Source organism: Parus major, chromosome Z (assembly GCF_001522545.3).
Source record: "Parus major isolate Abel chromosome Z, Parus_major1.1, whole genome shotgun sequence".
Taxonomy (NCBI): domain Eukaryota; kingdom Metazoa; phylum Chordata; class Aves; order Passeriformes; family Paridae; genus Parus; species Parus major.
This window is the reverse complement of record NC_031799.1, coordinates 40,386,062-40,408,780: the sequence shown is the minus strand read 5'-3', so window position 1 is coordinate 40,408,780 and position 22,719 is coordinate 40,386,062. Positions and strand designations below refer to the sequence as shown.

At 36.9% G+C, this 22,719-nt stretch overlaps 1 protein-coding gene across 5 annotated transcripts in view; it reads left to right on the top strand.

The window, feature by feature from the left end:
• SHC3 (SHC adaptor protein 3) overlaps window positions 1–22,719 on the top strand; it is a 59,085-nt gene that overhangs the window by 12,816 nt on the left and 23,550 nt on the right. For all 5 annotated transcript variants that reach the window (XM_015653319.3, XM_015653318.3, XM_015653317.3 and 2 more), the window contains 3 exons: window positions 5,073–5,143; window positions 17,213–17,276; window positions 19,913–20,032. In XM_015653319.3, coding sequence (XP_015508805.1) covers window positions 5,073–5,143; window positions 17,213–17,276; window positions 19,913–20,032 — 255 coding nt within the window. The remainder of the gene's footprint in view (window positions 1–5,072; window positions 5,144–17,212; window positions 17,277–19,912; window positions 20,033–22,719) is intronic.

Below are 22,719 nucleotides of genomic sequence, written 5' to 3'. Positions count from 1 at the left end.
TAGAATGTGGGTCTTGTAAACTCAGTTAAGCTGTGAATTTCATGTAATATGATATCAAAGGGATTGAAGGATTGAATTTCATATTAATTTGCTGAAGACAAAAATTAATTTTATAAAATATTTGTCAATCTTGCATTCTCTGGCTGTGGCTTGGGCTGCTTTCAGCTTGGGATACTTTTGTGTTGTTTTTTCTCTTTTTTTTTTTTTTTTCTCTTTTCCTTTTCACACATTAATATTGTTATTAAAATCCCAATTGTATCCACAGTTACATGTGGACAAATTTGCTATCTTGAAATCAAATCCTGGTCTGTTACTATTTTTGTATGATGGCCTGCTTGTTAGTGGGCATCTGGATTTGAATCTTAATATGATTTAGGATAGATAGAAAACGTGAAAGTATTTTTTCAGTATTGTGGAACACTGTGGAACTCCCAGTGCACCTTTCAGAAGCTCCTTTAGCTATTAATGGTGATAACTGAAATTGGAAGGAATTGTAATTTTGATGCATAAATAAATGTGTATTGCACTAGTAGCAATAGAATCTGAAATAAAAGCTCTTGTTTTTAAATAAGGGAGTTCTCAACCGTAGTTAACTAGCACTAGTCAATTCATACTAACTTCTTACTTACTTCCATGGCATAATGTAATTCTGGACTAGCTCTTTGGCAAATGAGAGTAAAATGTAAAACAATAAAACCCTCAAAATGAAGCAAGAAAATTCCCCCATCCCTTAAAAAAAACAACAAAAAAGAAAACGTAGGCGTATGAGTTGGGATACACATGAGAACCAGATGTGGCAAGTAAAAAGATACTCACTTTTTCACTTTTGCACATGCCAAGTAAAAGCACAGCCTAAGCCCGTGGGTGAGAAAATTGCAGTGAATTGCACAGCTTATTTTATTTCTATTTTTGAAACTTAGATCTCCATACAACACCCAGAACCCCAGGAATAAGAATCTAATTTTTGAGCCCCCAGGCTATTATCTGCAGCTGTGCAATGTTAGAGCATACTTTGGATACATCAATATTTGAAGGCACAGGCTAATTTTTGTCTAACAGTACAAGTGTGTGTCTGTTTGCTGATGTAACCATGTTATCTCTCACATGACTTGTACAAGGCAGGTACAAGCTGCAAAGTACTGAACCACTCAGATCTGATGAGGGTCATCTGGTTACACAGATTAAAACCAGTAAATCTCAATTTACTAAGAATACTCATGCAGTTTTGATGAGCTAATGATACTCCAGCAGTTTGAATTCAGAGGTTAGGAGTCCTTATTTTGCTGGAGAGTAGGTGATGGGTAGATATGCTATGCACAAGGCAGACACTCATCTGCTAGACATGTATGTAGGTTGGACTGCTTCAGTGCTGTATGGAGCATACATCCTGGTGGAATAATAGAATAAGTCTTGCTATGTTTTTGTAAAAGTATTTCTTGCTGCTGTTACTGCCAGCTTCTCAGTCCAGCAATGGAGAATTTCTTCCAATAACTTGGTATTTTGAAGAGCTTGTTAGGAAGCACCAAACAAGGTTGTTCATATTTCTGGAGCAAAGGGCTTCTCTGACAGTGACTACTCTCTTTTCTTTCTTTTTTTCTGTCTTGGCTCCAAGTACACAAATGCACTCAGCCAGTGTTCATGTCTGTTTCTGAGAAGTGTTGAGAGAGCTCAATATCCTCTCTTACACAGGCTTCAGTAGAAAGTGCTGAACAGGAATTTTCAGTCATGAAGAAGACAGGTACTTTAGGGAGTACAGAACAAATCTTCGCATACAGGACAGACCAGAAATCTGAGACATATCCCTTACACTAACCTGTCAAAAGTGTAACTAATAAGGACGTTGGAACCCCATGGAATAGGAGCTACATGGTCCCACCTGTATGTGGCACTCTGCTTCCTGCAAGGTACTGTTTAGCATGCAAAGTACAAATTATGAATTTAAAACCTCTGAATGGGAAGGTATTCATTCATATGAGAGACTTTTTCCTTAGGACATAGTACCTTTCAGTGTACACAAGCTGGAAATTCATTCAAATATTAGAAAGTCAACAGAAGGCAGAATTTTATCTGAGAAAGCTTGGAACTGGTAGTCCCAAATCCTCCTACTTCTAGGTGGGCTACATCTCGATATATTTGGTTCCTGAGCAATGAGAGGGAGGATGATAGCAGGAGCTCATAAATTTCACAGTGCACAGTAGCTGATTGGTTAGAATATACATTAAGTGCTGGGTGAAGAGGAGCTTTTTTTGGAAGTAGACTGTTTTATAACTATATTTTAAATGTTTCATGGAATGCCTAAAGCAAAAGATAGCATTTCTTTTTAATCAGGGTATTTATTTGTTGAAATAAATGAATAATTTATTTCCTTGCTATCTTGGTTGTATGTCTTCTTTCTGTGGATCCTTGTCAGGATGTACTTCAAATGGATATTTTTAGACAGCAGTGTTGGTCTTGGGGAATAATTGAAGCATAGCAGTAGGTGAGTTATATGTCCCTGTAGTTGGCCTTTGGACCTTTTGAATGTCAGTTTTTTACAGTAATTTCGTTACTTGAAAACATGCCGTGGTGATTAAGTGTTCACATCTTTTATCCCAGCAAATCAGTTGCCATCCTTGCATTGATCAGTCAGGAATACTGCAAGCCTTACTATGTTGTGTTCAGCTGTCTCCATGATATACATAAAACAAGTACAGGGTAATTTTTCCATCTGACCTTCCTTCAGTCTGATCTTGTCTCTATTTTTGTTAATGCAGATCAGGTAGTATGACTCAAAGGAGTCTGAATGCACGTCTTCTAAGTATGTTTATGGGTTTCTGTCTACTTATTCGTCTGTTTACTTTGACAGTGGCTTGTGTGCACATGTTTTTGTGTATTTATTTGCACGCCTGCATGTACTTGTCAAAACACCTTCCAGAGTTTGCTTCCAAAATGGTGGACCTGGTTCTCAAACTCATGCAGTTACTTTGCTTTAAAAGACTTGTGGCAAATATAGGTAAGTGAAGGAACAAGTGCAATCCAAGAGTGGTTTTGGGGTATTGAGAGGTCTAAAACTAACAAGCTGATGAAATAATGAAATTTCTTTAACACAAAATCATAGGGATACCTTTGAAAAGTCATACCATTTGCAACATATTTAATTACAAAAGCATCTCATATGAAATAAATAAAGGGCAAAATTAATCTATGAAAACATCTTAGACTAAAACAAAATGACACAGAAAGAAAACAGGAAAATATTGATCATTGCTGTTTACTGGCAGAAGTTAAATGATTTCAGCTGATTGTCTCAAGTGATGCTTAAGAATTTAATCTCCATGAAAATGAAATCACCATCTGAGATAATTAAAAATATAGTTAATGGCTTAACTTCCTTAATCAGAGCATGAAAATATAATTGTATGTGTTTTAGGTACTCAGGCAGAAGCATATGTAAAAAAAATAATTTATTTGTAGTAAGATACAGGGATTGCACTGATAGATGACAGTTTGAGAGTATGATCTTTAGCTTGAAAGCTCCATGTGCCAGGATCTCTTTAGACAAGACACTTTCTACAAATATTTAATAAACTTTCAAAAACCATAGATTTGCTGATTTCTGAAATATTCTACAAAATGGATCTTAAGATAACCCTTCTCAGAAACTATGTGCTATAATAAGGCAAGCTCAATTTAATGCATAAGAGTCAGTTGATGTTGTAGCTAGTTTTATACACTGTTGTGATGATTCCATAGCATTTGATAGAAATAAATTAAATAATAGTGGATATGTGAAAACAAACTAGGTATTCCCTCAGCCTGTAAAAATTTTATGGCATACATGTTTCTATGGAAAATCTTTGCTGAAATTCTAGTTATTATGGTTACTGATGTAGTCATTCTCTACTTAAAAGATTATTTTTTCAGCAAAAATAAAATTCCCAAACAGGCAAAAATTGTGGCCTCACTTTTTAAAAAAGCAGTCCTTTTAAAGTGATGCAAGCACTTTTAAAACGTTGCAATTTTTTGCACCAGTTTCATCTCAGATAGATTGTATTGTGCTGTGAAGATAGAAAAACTGAAAAAAAAGCACAGTGTTAGAATAGCATCATGATCATCATTAACAGGCTCAGGGTGTAAAGACTTCTCCCCAGGTCCCCGGACTTTCAAAAGTCAGGTGTATGGTTGAATACTTAACCTACATGCCAAGCTACTGCCTGGGTCATGCCAGTCATGAGGCAGTTTGTGCAAAGACACCACACAAATATATGACAAGAGCTTTCGCTCCAGTAGACTTCAGCATAAGCAAGTTATGCCCACTTTTGGAAGCAAATCTAGAAGATTCACCCGATTTTTTCACACAAGTGATAGATAATGTTGAATTTTAACATCTTTCATAATGATAGTCCGTTTTTTCCACAGAGATGCAGAGCAGAAATCTGGGTCAAAAAGTCTGGTCTTGTCTTAATATTAGCTAACCTTCATGTCATTCTTTTCTTGAATGACCCTGTTAAAGCCATTTCCCAGCATGAGTTATTAGTATATTGTATTAGCATTTTCCACCTTTTTACTACTATAAAAAATGAAAATACTAAATCACATCTATCCCTGAGCTGTTTACTAAGAAATTTAGTTGCTGGTGTTCTTTTCATCTTTCCCTGTTATAAGATGCCTTTTTTGTTCTAATGAGACTTAGTTCTCTATCTTTTAAATAACCTTGTCCTATTTCTAAATTTCTTTTACCACACTTCCTTTCTCATTAAGATTGTTTTTTACTTTGATTGTATCTAAAGTGGATCAATTAAGATAGAAGAAAACTAAAAAAAGCACGTCAACACATTAGAAATTGTGTGTATTACAATGACCAGGTTAAACATAAAATGATATGTTGAATGAAATGTGACAAATAAAACAAAATGTTTATGGAACAAATCTGTGACATAGAACAGCATAATCACAATAATCTACTTTAGACATAGGGTAAATCAAATGTAAAAATAAGAATTGTACATTGCCTTTTAATGGTTAGTTGCACTTTCTCCCAGAACTCAAGCCTAATTATAATACATTTTCCAACCATTTCTTTTACCTTACAGTACTTGGGCTGTATAGAAGTCTTACGGTCAATGAGATCTCTTGACTTCAGTACTAGAATGCAGGTTGCAAGGTAAGATTTTGTACAACTTTGTTTTTTAAAGTAACTTCTGAATTGTGTCCCGAGAGCGAAGAGGCCAGAAAGATGGAAAATCACATGGTAAAGGATTTTTGGATACCATAAATCCACTTTTAAGTTTTGATTTTACATGTAAATCCCTTGCATGATATAAATAGTTTCAAAAGGACTTAAAGGCTATTTTCTATGTGGATTTATGATATGCCAGGAGCTACCTTAGAAAATTTTAACCTCTTTGTTATGCCAGGTGAGGGACTTTTCTGGGTACCAATCTATGACAATTAAGACAGTGAGAATTAGAATATGCTTAAAATCTATGATCTCAAAATTAATCTAGGGAGCTGGTATGGAGCCCCATGCTTATGGGTCTTTATAGTAATTTCTTACGAAGGTTGTCAGATTATAAACTATCTGTACAAAGGATATAAAGGAAAATATATCACCACAATGATACCAGAGACAACGAAAGAGAGAATTACTTCATTTTCAGACTGTATGTAAGAAACAATAGCCTTGTATTAGGTTCTTATGACAGTTCCTTTAAATGTGTCATGGTATTTTTGTAAGAGCAATATATAAGTACAACACTAGAGAAGTAGAAGTGTTCATGAATTATTTTTTTCTAATATTTTCTGAGAACTATAGGAATGGTGTTTTGCAGGCATTTTCACTTGGAAAGCTGAGTTATTATTTCAGAGGAATGTAGCACTGGCATCATGTAGCAAATGGAGACCACTTTTTCAAATTCAGGAATTGAAATGATAAAGAAATCCTTTTCAAAGAAACACACGTAAAATGATGTGACTGGATACAGTGGTTGAATTTCACCTCTTTGAGGCATCTTACAGCTGACAGTAAATAAATCTGTCATAAGCCATATATCATACTGTAAGAATTTTATTAAATGAGAAAAATCACTTGTTTTTAGGCTTGGATGCTAATCATATGGTCTATATGTATTGACTTTGAGTTACACTTGCATACAACAGCTTTGAATTGGGCCATGTAAGGCCTCACAAAAAGTTAACCATTAATTTGTCAAGATACTGCACTGATGAGAGGCGCAGAAGCCAAAGGACAGGTAAATGACAGAATCCTGTTTTTCAAGCAATGTAGACTATGGAAGCATTTGATAATTTTACTACTTTACTTTTAAAAATGTATCATGTACATTTCTGATGTATTTCAGCACTGACCTTTAATAATTATTTAATTTCTAAGCAGAGTTGTAGTTTCAATGCAGGTGGTACATTTATGTTTACCACTTGGAAATTCAATGATGCTGGCTTACAAAACAGTTGTGATAATTATTTGGTTTGTTTTCTATATCTGGAAGTTAATTCATCCTAATTTTTCTGCACAGTTTCCTTCACTGTATGCCTTCGTTGTAATAGTGTTCTACTTTTCTTATTATCTAGCTTAAAGGCACTACTCTGACATGAATACATAAGCATATTTGGTGATCTGAAACAATATGGTCTACACAAACAAAATAGCTTTGCCTTGTAGTTCCTCTAATAAAAAACCAAAAAGTTTATTAGCTTTTACTGTGAAACAAACTTGGAATTATATTTTTTTCTGTTGAAGTTATAGTATATTTCACTACATGAAATAATTTTGTTATCCCACCTTCCTCTAATTATATCTAGAGCACAGAATTATTTTTTTTTTTCAAGCAAGGAGCCGTATCTTCCTGTTTTGTTTTTTATTTTGCATTTACAATTTTCTGTTTATCATAAAACAGTGCTCTGGAATCAGGACCTAGAATACTAACGTGCCTTTCTTTAATTCATCTGGCTCTAAAAAGCCCTTTGTCATGTCCTAGGTTTTCAGCTCTCACATGCTTTGTTATGTAGTGTTTCATGTACAAGCCTACTGTTTTAAGAAAGTATTATTAAGTAATTGCTAAAATTCACACATGCTAGTTAACTTTCTGGTGTATTTTAAGAAACATAATGCAGGCCTCAAGGTATGTACTGAATTCTAATAAGGCTGCTGTTCTAATATTATGGGCACCAATTCGTTCTTAAGAAGACATCTGATACCAAATGGTCTGTGCAGCCCTTTGATTGCAAATAAAATAAACACATTTAAAAATTACATTTATATCTACTACATCATACATGTATTTCTAGGTACATCCATTGCTGATTTCTCTGCAGCTTGCCACCAGCAAAAAAAAACTGTCCTGGTAGCCTGATTGCTTCTGATGTGGTGCGACCAAGGCTTAGGTCTGTAGCGTTAGCCATGACTGCGTCAGCCAAGGAGTCTGGGTCTATAGCTGAAGTAAAAGCTTCTCTGTGTAAACCTCTCTATGCTGTTTCCTCTAACCAGAGAAACAGACAACACAGCAGCTGCAATCTGCTTCTGACCCACAACTTTATAAATTGATCTTACTGCATGTATCACACCTGTTCGAACTATTATTTTTTCAAAATATTCAAAACCAGTCATAGAAGAAAGTGATCTGTCTTGGACTGGTATGACTCTTAGCATTATGCAGTATTTACTAAGTATGATTAAAAAACAGAGAAAATGAGTCAAGTTACTTGATTTAGTGTGGAAGCCTGGATTTCTTCCTAATAAGTAGGCATGTATGTTTCAGACATACAAAGCACTTACTCCCTTTCTAGCACTGTATCACATGCCTATCCCTGCCTCCTTTCTTAACCTTGCTTTTTCTCTGTGTTGCAGAGCTTAAACATAGGAAGTCAGTTATTAGGAATCCTAAATTTGCCTTTTTTTCTGCCTTCCAGTTATTGCGTATCTTGCTTTATGTCTCTGTCAGCTTTGAGGATGAACAAATCCCCAAAGTGAAATAAGCAGCATCAACTCCTGGAAGAAAAAATTTGTGGGGCTTAGTAATGGGAGGGTAAGACATGTAGTCTCTTGCTCTGCTTGAAAACTCCTAGTATTATTTTAGACAAACTGTTAGTCCCAGTCACAGACAACTCTGTGATTAAATGAATTAGGTGCTTGAAAATGGCACTTAAATTATTGAGTGAGCACTTAGAAATTACTTAAAAATTGGACTGAGATTTCCACTTATCTGGTGAATTACAGATAAGAAATTCATGGGAAAAGGTTGTGTAGATTATTTGAATGGCTTTGAAAATCACAGCTGTTATAATGCATTAGGAAAGTATATACATCAGTGTGCATGCATGGATGTATCTGACAAATGAAGAACTTTGGCTTCAATTTCAGGAGCTGCATCAAAGCCCCAGAGTAAATAGTTTATTCAGTAGTCTTTCCTTATTGCAGTCCTGTGAAATATCAATTTGTGCCGTCTAATGCTGTCTAACCTATCCTATCCTGTAATTTGTTTCTTTTGCCTTTTCACTTTTTGTACACTAATATGTTAAAACTTGCAGCAATACATTTATCTGTATGTGAAAGCAGTGAGCAAACATTTTCACTTGGCATACTCTTCATCAGATCTTAATAACCTTGGTGGTGCCTTGCACTGGTATTACTGCCCTAATTTTGAGTTGGAGGAAAAATGAACAGTTATGTAAAATTTATCACAGTTTTTGCCTTTATCATTATACATACGAAGTCTCAAGATTCTCTCACTACAGGGGAAATAGAAGAACTAGAGTAGTATTAATCAGTTGTATTGTATTTATTCTTTCCTGTAATGAATGTAATGTCTTGTGAATTCTTGAGCAAATAAGAGGATGCGCCAGACAACGGTCAGCAGTTACACATAATGATAAATCAAAACCAGCTGAAGCCACTGTGTTGCATCTTTAATTACCCAGTGATAATTCTTGAAACACATAAGAAGTCAAAATTACTTTCTTGGGCAGCAAGAGAAACAAAAGCATTTAATTTTCAACATAGTGGAGGAAGAGGAGGACTAGCAGACAAGGCTACTGAGCTAACCACGGGTGGCAAGTGGTTAAAGTTCATCTGAAACCTACCGGCGTCGTCATAGAAAGGGGCCACTATTAAGCTTCTGTGGCCTAGCCCTTTGTGCCTTCAGGCTTTTTGTAAAAAAAATAAGTAAAAAATCAGGTAAAATTCTTTTGCAACATGTGCAGTGTTTGCAGCTCATGTAATATGTTTGTATGCTTATCGTTAAAGCTGTAGTAGAATAATGAGTCCTCACTTCTGTGTTGTATGCATGAGTGAATTACTCACTGGTTTGAATTAGCTGTTGCACTCACAGTTTGTTGTACATCTGAGTCTGCACTACAAGGATGCATGTTCACTGGCATTTAATTGAATGTCATCAGTTTACTGCATGCAGCATCATAAAGTCACACATCCCCATGCTAAGTAAAATATTGTGTTGCATGCTGTTTTAATAGCAATAGGTAGAAGGAAATACCTTATATCTGCAGTGGACCCAAATCCAAACTCTGATCCCAATCCTCTACATTAACTCTATTGGGATGACCAGCTTGAAATGTATTCCTCTCCAAATCTGAGCACTGAACTTTATTAATGAAATTATTGAGCCAAATCAATTTATGCCAATATCCCTGGAGGAGAGATGGTGGAAATCCAAATTTTAGAGTTGTATTTGAGTCCAATGCTAAACAATATGAAGCAGTTCAGTTAATGTTGTGTTTCACCTGTATCTGTGTTGTTTGCAGAAACTATGAGCAAGCATCACTGAAAAAAGGGGTGGAAGACATTGAAAAGCAAGAATGTGTCTCCTGTGATTTTTGAAGGCAGATAGGTAATCTGTTATCTGCAGTAAATTCTGTATTCAGTGTCCTCCTTAACATGCTGTCTTTCTTAAAGGTGAGTGTGTTTTATCTCTGCCTTCTTCCATGTGAACTCTGCTTGTGGGGTGGCTCTTAGGACATGGCAGAACACATTGTACATTTGCAGTTGCAGGAAGAGGTGGGCACAGTTACTTCAGAGTCAAAGCTGTGGGAAGCATGAGGTTCTGGCTGCTGCTTGGTTCACCAGGAAGCAGGAGTCTCAAAAGTGGATGGAGGCATCCTTATAATTCATACAGCACACCTTTAAGTGGGGCAATGGCAGATATAATGCCTGATAGTTTGAAAAAAATTTACATTTCCTACTTAAACTGTTATTAGCACAGAAATGGGGTAGGATAAATAGGTTTTTGTGTGCCTAAGGCAGGAATCTTTCCTTTTCAATGTAGTATTAGCGTGGAAGTTGTTACCTAGTATTTGGAATAATTTTACTAATATATAGTAATGCAAAGCCAGAGAGCAATTAATTGAGCTCCCCCAGTCCATGTGTCTTTGTAAGAAAACAAAGAGCCTCTTGGAGGATGGGGAAGGTGGAAAGTTGGAAGCCAAATAGTCAGGGAAGCAGTTATGGATATCACCGTATCCTGAATTTTCAGAAAGTTGGTGACTCCACATGGGTCTGCAGAAGCAGGACCTGAAGCAGAGTGGTCTTAACATGATTTTAATACAAATTGCAGTACAAAGTTATCAACTGACAGAAACCTGGAAACCAAGACACTCTCAAGTTCCGCTAATAGCACTTTGCAGTGTGATTACACAAAGAGTCGATGGCATAAGGAATTTGTGTGGTGTTCACATGACATGTCCAGCCACACCAGACAGTTAATCAACACTGAACAGTCCTTCTTGACATACACAGCCCAGATACTTATAAAGTGTCATCTATCTTACATGGAGCTTTTGTAAGATACCTGTCTCCAAAGTTCTGCTTTGGACATGAAGCCAGTTAGGCATTAGACAAAAATATTTGTTAAACTAAATGTTTTCACTCTACTTCTGTAAATTTTCCTGTGTCTACCTTTGAAATATTTGCTAATATCTACTCCTTGAGAGAAAATATTTTAGTAAATGACGTGAAGCTGGGCCCAGTTTGGAGATTACTATGATCCTGATTTAGCAACAGAAAACAGTTTTAAATTCTCTCTCCATTTCTCTGACCAGTACTATGATAAGTAGCTAGGGACCAGGCTGAGTGGAAAAAAAGCCAGAAGGTCATAAAAGATGTTAAAGGATTGAGCTACTTAGCATATCTAAATGTTAAAGTACATTTTTTTAGATGTTTTTTTTGTGTCATTAATTATATTCTTGACAGTTGGAGGGTTGTCTATAAGGAAGGTTTTGTAGCTGTACATTCAACACCAAGGTTTCATATACCCTTACTTTATGTTCATAAAAGCTGCATATGCATGCAGAGTTAAAAGATATATCTAAGGTGTGCCAGTAGGATATACAATTAATTTCTTAGAATAAGACTATTGCTCAGAACTATTGTATTGGAAGAAATCATCAAGATCAGGTAGATTTTTCTGTTACTGTTGAGTGAAACTGGGTTTTCTGAAACTTACTTGCATGTTATGAAAGAAGGTACAAATAGTACAAATTGTCTCGAATATTCCTTAAAAAGTTAGTTAATTTACAAATATTGAGAACAGCATTGAGCATACCAATGGATAAAAAGTTTCTTTGCCGATACAAGCAAAATAGTCCTTCAAACTGCATTGGTTTCTCTTAGGTTAATGGAAGTTTCACACTGAAGATTCAGGAGCATGAGAACAACTATCATTAGATAGATTGCATTCTGCATATCTAATGACTTGTGGTATTCTATGCCTAGTAGTTGCCAAAGCCAACCACTTGAGTGTATAAAGTTTATTCAATAAACCAAAAATTAAATTGGCCAGCTTCCTTTCGTTTTCTGCTTTTAGATTTTCTACATGCGAGTAAATGCCACTTGAAGAAACAGAATGGGGAGCTGAAAAAAAGGAAAAGAAGAGTTACCGTCTCCTTGCTCTACCAGTGACATTGGCTTGTGTGACACATCTGCTTGATGTCACCTTTTTCTACAAAAGTTTTCTTCCAGGCTTCCCACCAAGACAGACTTCACTTCAGTCAGGATGGTGACAAATGGCGTTGCTTGGTCTCTGCACCAGTTTCTGTGGGGGTTTTCCCTCGGGGGTGTTGTTGCATGGTACTCTGGATTCGTGGCAGTAGGTGCATCTTTGCCGCAGAGTTAGCCTCCCCTTCCTTTCCATACCTTTGATTTGTTCTCCTTAGCTACTTCTTCAGCCTTGCATCCTCCAGACATGGTCAATCTGACTTCAAATACTAGTTTAGTCTTCAGAGATTGGGAATGTCCCCTGTGCTACTTCAGACAGCCCATGCTCATTTTGCCTGTTTTGCAAATGAACAAAAATATTTCAATTATTAAACATACTTCTAAAAATGTAATTTTGGTCTCTGTTGTTGTTTTTTGTTTTTTTTTTAATTTATTTTCTCATAAGCAAGTTGTTTTTAAATTTATTGCAGACCTTGTTTCCCTCCAGAAAATACTGGTACAATACTTGGTAATGATTAATACTGACAGGAACTTAATGCTGTTACGAAATAACTGTGAGCCTTCTGAACAGTTCTTCCATTTAGAAAGTTGGTCTTTTGATGTGTGATTTTCAGCCTGTGAAGTCCTAAGCTTTTGAGATGGGGAGAAGTAAACTAGGGAACTACAGGACACCAGAATACCTTAACAAGAGAGTATTGGTAGTTTTTAAATATTTTGATACAAAATATTTCAGACTAAAACATAATCACATTTTCTCATCTCATTATTTGAGATGGTTTTACTTTTTCCAAATATGCTGAGAAAATTTGTGCTTTTTCTATGTGTATGTAATTTCCCTGAAATATGAGTTCCAGAATTCTGGAGTTTAATCAGTTAAATAATATTAATTAAGGACAGGAACAGCACAATCAAAAAAATAAAGAGTATTTTCATGGGATGATGTTTCATAGAGGAACACATTCAAGCTTCCTGAGTGGACTACTTTATATAACAGAATAAAATATCACTAAAGCTATGAACGATACCAGGGCATTAGCCTTCTTAATGGAACTAAATGGCAATGTAACATGTCCTTTTCTCTGTCTCAAATGTCAAGCCACTTTAAAGCAGTATAGGTCAATCTCAGAAAATGAGTATTGGTGATTTTGTACTGAATACACTTGAATGCTCAAATTATATTCAAAATACACAACATGTTTTGTGCCAAGAAAATGACTCCACAGTATGACCATCTGCAAAGTAGAAAATACTCCTGGGCAGATTTGGAACTCAGCATGTGGTCCCTACTGCAGACAGTACAGTAACTAATTTTATAAGAGATTGGCATAACTCTACACTGATTTTTATCTGAGTCTAGCTAATGAAGCAGGATGTGGCTTAGAAAGGTGTAGTGGGTGTCTGTGTCAAGTAATTTTCTTATTAGAACTGAAGCAAATTTAGTCACATCCAACTTTTCCAAATTGTGCAATATTTAGGCATGCAGATGTATACAGAACTTTTTGGTTTTGCCTTCCTTAGTCAACTGTTTCCATGCACAGGTCAGGTGATGGCATGCTCAGCCTAGTTCCTGGGCTTGATTTGTCTCTCAGATATTTGTGCTGCTGAGGCATTTGCAAATTTGATTTGCTAAAAATAAAATGGTCACATCTGCCCTGTCCTACCTGGCAATACAAGCTGGAAAGAATCTTTAGGGCCATCCTTTCCACATCACCAGGCTATCTGGCTATCTGTGCACAACTTCACCCCCAAACTGATGTAGAATATTCTGAACAGAGTAGTCAGGGAACTGTCATAGAATCACAGAATGGTTTGGGTTGGAGGGGGCCTTAAGGACCATTTAATTCCAATCCCCCTACCATGGGCAGGGATACCTATCACTGGACCAGCTTGCTCAGAACCCCATGCAACCTGGCTGTGAACACTGCCAGGAATGGGGCACACACAGTTTCTCTGGAAAACCTGTTCCAGTGCCTCACCTCCCTCACAGTGGAGAATTTCTTCCTAACATCTTATCTAAACCTACCCTTTCAGTTTGAAGCCATTCCCCTCCTCTTATCATTAAATGCCCTTGTAAAAACTCTCTCTTCACCTTTCTTGTAGGCTCCCTTCCGGTGCTGGAAGGCCATGCTAGTTCACTCTAAAGCCTTCACTTCTCAAGGCTGAACAATCCCAATTCTCTGAGCCTCTCCTCATAGGAAATCTCCATCCCTCTAATCATCTTGATAGCCCTTGGATAAAATGCATATCAGTGCAGTGACAGATGTTCAGTCAACCTTTTTCTTATTATTTTCTTCAAATACTGCTTTTAGACTCCTTAACTCCCACGCAGGAAAAGTACTGTGCCTTCTGTTGCAGGCATGCAAAGAGTTGCTGCCAGGACACTCTGACCTTGATTACACAGAATTACTCTATGAATATGTTTTCTGAAGTTCCCAGCATTTTCACTAAAAGCATTGTTAATTTGAACTTTGCAGTTGCTTGAATACATGTAGTGTTCATAGAGGTTCAAAACCCACAGACTCCCAGTCTTCCCACAGTCTTTGGGAACATTGAGTTCTGTAAAACTGAGGTGTCTTACCAAAAGGAAGACAGATAGCTGGAAATTGTATAGTGCTTTTTTTTACTCAGTGAGAGGATGTGTAGCCCAGGATTTCCAGCTTTTTTTTTTTTTTTTTTTTTTTTTTTTTTAAAGTCTTCTCTGCTCTGCCAAGACTGGGAGTGCGAGGCTTGCCCTGGGCTTCATCCTTTCCAGCTAGTGTATCTCCTCTCCTATGCTCAAGTGGCAGTTTTGGTCAACAAGGTCCTTGAGTCAGATGAATCTATTGAGTAGCACACTTAATGTCTGGTTATCAGGAGCTGGGAGATAGGAGAGGTAGTGGCAGAACTGCTACAAGACCCAGCCCTCCTATAAAAATAAAACGATAAAAGTAGCAAGATTGCACACATTTGTTGGGTGCAGTGGCCTGAAAATCCCCTTGTCTTTCTGTAAGTTCCATGCTGTCACTAGAGAGAGAAGATGATGGGGGCAAATAGGAAGAGAAAGGAAATGATAGAATAATTTGTCCCTCAAACATATATCTCAGAAACCCAAGTCCTTTCTGTGAGAGGCAAAACCTACGAGATATCTCAGTGCACCAGTTGGACCACTGCAAGAGACAAGGAGGTGACAACTGTGGGTGATGTCTCTGTGAGAGCAACGTGCAGTCAAAATGCCTGGGAAACTAAGACACACCTGGTGAAGCAAGAGGCATGGGTCTGAAAGACTGAAGTGGGCTGGAGACTTCCAGTGGCCTGACTTCTCATTCTATTAACACCAAAGGATTTGTTTCAGCAGAAGAGAGAGATAGGAAACCACAAGTTTTAGCTCAGTAGCCAGAGAAGACTCTGTAAAAGATGATGCCAGTTTCTTGAGTCAAAGAAAAACATTTTTGGTGAATTTTTCTTTTGAGAGGTGTACTATTTACTTTTCCCTGGTTTAATTTTCAGGAGTAACCCTTGTCTCAGTATCATGGTGATAGCTATCTGTATCATGGTGATGCTTGCTGTGCTTTCTGAGATGCATCATACATGTTTCTTTTAAACCAATTGCTTTTTACTTGCTCTGTAAGAAAATCTAGTAATTAATTTAACTTGTTTGGAGTAAAAAAAAAAAGTGGTAAAAGTGGGAACTAAATACAGGTGTCAAATCATGAAATGGGGTGTTGTAGGTAAAATGGTCTGAGTGCATATGCAAGGCAGGGTTTAATGTAAGTGAGGGGGAAAAAAAGGCATAAGACAAGTTATGGAACAAACAACCTCTCCTCTAGACCTGAAGAAAAGATAGTGTGCTTGAAAGATTTTTTAACTATTTCTTGCTATAAATCTCACACTTCTTCAGAATGGCAGGACTCTAAACCTGGTTCAAGGTGTGTGTTCCATTCCTACAAATACCCATCTCCCCCAACCAATAAAATGTGATTCTTCCAGGTGGTTCAAACTTTGGATTGGGTCCAAGCTAAAAGCAAACATGGCATAATTATATAGCAATTACTGATTGCCACCTGATATAATTTGTAACATTTGCTGAGCCAATATAAGTTGAATGCTGATATAAGTGTATGGCATTGTTCTCCTGACTCACATATTGATCCTGTACATAGTTGAAATATATGGCATATGGCATAAAATTACTATAATTTATATCTTTATCCAGATGATGTTTCAAGGTTTTTATTATTTTGACTGTTCTTTGTCTTGTAGTTCATTGTTTCCCATTTGGTTGATTGGTTGGTTGGTTTTTTTTGGTTCGATTTTTTTGGTTCATTAGTTTGGTTTTGAGTTTTGGGGGCTTTTGCATAAAATATGTGTTATTTACATGTTTTTTTCTCTATATATAATGTGCTGTTAGTCTCAATACATATTAAAAATAGTTAAACAAGGTTTTGAGTCAACTTTGCTTGTTCCTGTAAAACCATTCTGTCTTGCAGCATGGCAAACATATTAAAGCCTTGTACCTAGTGGTGAGTGGGAAGACCTGTGTGTGTACAGGAGCAAATTCTAAACACTGACCAGACTGACCAGACTGACCATTCAAATAATAAATTGCTAAATACTGAAAGGAACTGTAAGATTTGTTTGGAGCAATATGATTTGATTCAGGAGTTTTTGTGGTGTACGGTTACTCTTCCATGAAAAGGTATCTATTCAAATAAGTTTTGGAAATACATTTCTTCCAGGCAACCTGAGCACAATGGGAAGAATGAAGCAATGTTAAAAAAATGAAGCAAAATATTGATGGCAATAATTTTCCCTATAATGCACACATAAGGCCACTAATAAACTATTCAGACTGTATTGAACTAGTACAAATTAAAATGTTGTACATCTCATGTACTGTATAGAATGTACGCATTATCAGGAATATTTTAGGGTTCTGATACCAAAGTCTGGTGGTTTTGTTCTGACTGGAAAAGTGCATAGTATGGTAGTAAGAAAAATGATGCTTTCTAACTCTCAAAAGAAACTTTTTTTTTTTTTTAAGAAGGTGTTAAGCAATGCACAAAAGTGAGACTGGAAAGGTGGTATTAAGAACAATATTCTAATTTACAGTGAGAAAAGGTCCTTCTAATACTGTGAGGAACCATTTCTTTTTTAGAGCAAAACTAACTGACCTGCTAACTATCCTCACTTGTGAACAGAAATACAGTTGAAACTGTTCTCTCCAGTGCATTTCAAGCATAATGAAGAAACCCACACATTCTTTTGCCATAAAGCTTTTTTCTGTCTCTTCAGGGAAGCAATCAGTCGTGTTTGTGAAGCCATGCCTGGTGCCAAAAGAGCCTTCAAGAAACGAAAGGTATTTTTTTTTCTTGTAGTGCAGTTGACTGTATTTTCTTTGTTCAGCACAGTGGAGACCAGGCACAGCAGGCAGGTGACTTTAAGGCAGCTTGGAGAATTGCAGATGATTAATCATTTCAAGTATTGGCTGTTTTTATGCATTGTATATTATCACTTGCCCTTTTGGTCAGGATCTGCTTTTGTAGGCATCTGGAAATATAAATACATCTAGGATGAAGACTGTGCCTTTATGTTCCTTCTGTAGAAGCCTCCTCCTTTTACTTTTTTTTTTTTTTTTTTTTCTTTTTTTTTTTTTTTTTTTTTTTTTAGATTGCTGGTGGAAGAGTTAAAACTAACAAATGGGATGCCTTTTCATGAAATGCATGAGTAAATTATGAAAATAGGTGTTGGAAGATACAGCAGAAGCCCAAAACATATATAGTTTGGAAAGTGACTAGATTTGTTCTTGAAGGATATATCTACTGATGACATTTAATGAGTCTGGTAATCACTGATTTCTAGAGATGGAAAGAGCATATGAAGTGATCTTTTGTTCCCTATGTTCTTTCCATAAACACCTGAGGCTGATGCTCAGCTACCAGCCCTGATGGTGAGTCCAGTGTGTACCTGACATCATTATTAGCATGCTTTTATTTTCATTTGTGTGCTAGGAGTTAGAGTCTTCAGACAGGGAGAAGACAAAGCCTTGGCTCAGCCCCTGCACTGATGGTTCTCAACAGTCTCTCTCAGAGGCCTCCTAGCAAAGCTGGGATGTAATGCTATCTTGAAGAAGCATAGAAAGTAGTTAATTACAGTTCTTGTGTGTGCTCTTGGGCACAGGAGGATGAGCAGGTGAAGGAAAAGGTCCGCCTGCTTCCCCAGCTGCTCCACCATCTAGGCAGAATCTCAGCAGAAAGGAATGCCAAGAAATGCCATTTGTTTACAATGGAGAATCATGTCCTGGTAAAATCAGTCATATGTGACAACATGAGTCACAGTGTAATTGGAAATTGTCTCTGAAATTAAGGCTATGGTTTCACCTCCACCAAATTTTTCTCATTGGCATTTCTTGATTCTCCGACTTTTCCTTTTAAATCTGAAAGTGAAGATGAAAGTATCTTTCTTCTTGGAAAGCAAAATGAAACAAAATGTAGTTGAAAAAAATAAGTAAATAGACTTACAAGTGCCTAGTGAGACACCTTGTTTATTACAGGTTTTAGAAGTAATGTTGCTTATCAGTTATTGAAAAGAGCAACAGAATTTCAGATAAATGTCAAAGATGTGTCTTTTTCTGATCTGTACATTCATCATGTTTCTGCCATTAGTGGTATATCAATTTGGTTAAGGTGACGTGCATTTTCTGAGCCCAGATTTTCACACTTTATTTACACTGTGAATAGGTGATCCTTAGACATGACCTGGGAATCATGAAGGATTAAGGAAAGAAGAGATACAAGAATATTCAGAAGAGTTTGTTCAAAAGAGAAGTTAATGAAGGGCTAGCTATGTAACATGAAAGGCTGAAATAGTGCAGCACATGTTACATAGGAGCAGCATGTACATAGTGAATTTTTAATCAATTAAACAGAAGGAAGAGAAAATTGAATGTATGTAAATTTTCAGGACTACAGAACCTCAAGTGTGTCCATCCTGCTAGGAACAAAACTATCCAAACTTGCAGACAGCTTAGGACAGATGCAAATATAGTGGCAGAATAACACTGTCTCCATTCATTTTGCTTTTATATCCTAATGACCAGCACGAATATTCACCAGCACAAGTAGAGCAAGTTAAAGGACTTGGTCTGTTATGCTAAGCACAGGCTGTGGTTACTTGAATGAGGCTGCTCTCATGCAGCTCTGTGGTTCCCCATAGCTATCAAAGGTGCGAAGTTTGTGAATTTTGCTTTGACAGCATAACTTCTATTGCTGCAAAACACCCTAAGACCTGGTGAAAGGCCTATAAAAGTTATCAATACTATTACATCCCCTGTATTACATTCTTAGACTTATTCTCTGATAATCTTTAGATGTGTGTTTTACCCAGCATAAAGAGGTTTTATTTGGCTATATCTGGCTTTTACCTACTCTTACAGTCTACAGACAAAGTCGTAGAATGGTTTGGGTTGGAAGGGACCGTTATAGATCATCTGGTCCAAAACACTCTGTATCCCATCTTGTGAGTATTCCATTTGTATCACTGGAGTGCCACTTTCCATTTGGCAAGGGGGTAGAACAGTCAGGAGATGCAGAGCAAACAACAGATTTCTGTTCAAGAGTTGAAGCTATTTTTATAGAACAAGAACATTGTCAAGACACTGACTGAAGGCATTCATCTTAGTCATCTTACTTGGTTCCTCGGTGAAGATGAGACTCTGCTGTCTCACAATACCCCTATTTTCTTTTGGTCAAGAGTAGATGAAGAACTGCTTGGCTAGTGTAATTAATTATATTACTATTATTAATAATAGTAGTAGTAGTAGTAGTATAAATGAGAAATAATTTCCAGAGGAAAACAGCTGTTGCAATTAAATGATCTTTGAAAAGTCATAAACTTTTTAGAAGCCTTTAAGATCACCACTAACCCTGCATACAGTGAAGGTCATTCAAAAAAAATCAGAGAACAAAAATCTGCTTTTTCCCCCCCTCCTCACAGCCACCAAGCAAAGTCCTTTCTAGCATCTTGGGAAAGAGCAATCTTCAGTTTGCAGGAATGAGCATAATGTTGAATATCTCCACCAGCAGCTTAAATCTAATGAATCCAGATACCAAACAGGTGAGTGTAACTTCTGTATTAATTTGTGAGGCTTTTGATGAACAGCCTGCTGCACAATTATTTGCTGTTTGCCAAATACTCAGTTGCTCAAAGTTATTATTCCTAAATAATGTCATAAAATGAATGAACCCAAAGTATAATCATAGTGGAAGTCAGCTAATTTCACTATTCAACACAACTTTGATGAATTATTTTCTTCTTGCCATGCTTCAGGTAGGTCAGTTTTACTCTTCAAAAGACCTATGATGTGAAATACCATTTTCTGGTCACAGGAGTTCTTACTGAATAAAAATACAGACTTTCAGAGCAGTAAAAGGGATGTGCTTGGAGCAACAACTAAAATACTGACTGTGCATCCCAATTTTGTTGTTTTCTTCCCATTTGGAGTCTTAAAGGGCAAACTGTTCTGAGGCACTGCTAAAAATACAGCCTCAGGGATTTTGCAGTGCAGTGGAAGACCAGTCTTTCAGAGAGAGAAGGCAGCCTTTTTAAAGTAGCTCATTTCTTCTTCTTCAGTGTGCTGAAGGTACAGACAGACTTTGGGGAATCGCTGCAGTGGTTTGTGAATGATGTATGAGATGAGAAAAATCCTTGCTCAGGGTATATATGAAGAGGAAGCAGACAGACATGTGTAGTCACTGCTGTGCTATTTGTGGTGAACCACATATTGCATTAGAGCATGTAACTTTCTGCCCAGATACAGAGAAGAAAAAGTAAAATTCCTACTGTCCTTTGGGGCCTCGGGGTTAAAAAATAAGAAAAAAATATATAGACCGTCTATTAAAAAGCTTGAAGTTCATTACTATGTTTTCATTCATATATCTTCATTCTTATCCTTATTTAGACAACATCACAATCCTCTGCAGTGATAACTGAGACTGTGGGAGCAGTGCTGTGACTGGCTGCAGTAGTTTGTAGCCTTACTATACACAGCAGTGCTTTTAATAAGGACAGTTACCCTGCCATCAGAAGCAGAACTTGATGTTAATTAGCTCTACTGAGGAAGCGCCAAACCCTGAATGTCAGCTTGTCATCAGCCAGTGCTAGGCCAGAAATGTAGTTAGACTCATTTATTTCAGAGAATAGTCATCCCCCACATGTTTTGCCTTTTCTCTGAATTGACAAAACTGTTCATCTTTCTCTCATACCATTCTTTTTGAGGTAGACTCTTCGGGGTGCTGCAGACTTGGGAAATATCTGGTTTCTCAGAGATCCCTAGACTGGCTGTGGCCTCCCCTGTTTCTTATTTATGCCAAGGATTTGACTTGCAGATAAGCATGGCCCAGCAGCTTTGCCCTCTGAGGCCCCATACAGGAGGATGGCTGTGAACTTCTGTAACAGCCTCTTTTTCCCTGGCAGATCTAGAAGGAAAGAAAAGACAAGACGGTGTTGTTGGCCCTTGTGGTAGAAGGAAAGCAACTGCACGTACCCCTGCACAACAGTTCTGTGAACATATTAAGCAGGGATGAGGGGAAGATGATTTTGTTATACTTATTTCTTTAAAATTAAGGTTGGCATAGATTGAAAGGTTTTGAAACTATTACGGTAACAATAATGAATTGGGTTTTGGCACTGATAATTTGCTGTGCCTCTTTTCAGTATTTTGATATTGGCAGAGGTGAGGTGGGGAATACTCCTACCTCAAACTAAATTAGCTGTGGAATTAAAAAAATGCCTGATATGAACTAATGGTTCCAAGCATTTTTCAGCTTCCTTAAAATTTGGAAAAATTAGTTTAGCAACAATCTGAAATAATTTTTCCTTTGTATGCTGAACTAAAAGTTTAGGTTATTTGCACAAGTCAAAATAGTGTTAATATGAAATGTGTAACAGAACTTCATTTGTTCGGTTCTATTGTTAGGACATTGTAACTTCCATATATATTCTGTGTTCTATATATTCTGTTGTTCTTTAAGGGGAAAAAGAGAAGGAAATCTTCACTGCTGAGTAACAGAACACTAATTCACCACTGTGTACACTTAAAAACTAACCACATCTTTGGAGGCTGTTGTGGGACAAGCAGGGCTATTGAAAATGAAGTGCTCTTTACATAAATGAAACACTACAAATAGTAGTCACCTCTCCCTGACTTAGTGAAGCAGCAAGATCCAGAGAAAGTCCCGTCAGGCTTTTTTCTTTCCAACAAAGATAGTTGATAGTGCAGTTAAGAAGCAGGTTGGGGGAAGAAGATAATATTTTTCTAGCCTATTTTGTTTTTCCAGAATGTTTTTTTGTACTTGGTTCCTTGTCCAAAGTGAAGAATCAAGATCCTAATTCTGTTGTCAGATGCTCTGAGGCACTAAAGGGGGACTGTCCCATTCTGGATGAATTTCTTGGCATGGTTTCTGTGACTCAAATATCAAGTGAAAATTTCTTTCAAATGACCTTTTCTTTCTTGGTTGTTACATTATTTCGTTACTGAAAGATTTTGTAAGCTAATTCTCAGAATAGCAGAGATGTTCTGCTTTTATTAGAGGTTCAGGACAAATTGTCTCTTCCCAGAGAAATATCATATTAGTTCAAATTGTACATAAGCAATTTGAATTTCAAATGGCCTGGAGTGTGCCTGTGAATTTGTCCACAATGCTACACTGCAGCTAGATTCAAAATTCTGTTTGCATATAGTAAACATGTTGATGTGTGAAACATAAAATGACACAGTAGGTGTTGGATGCAATGTTAGGAAT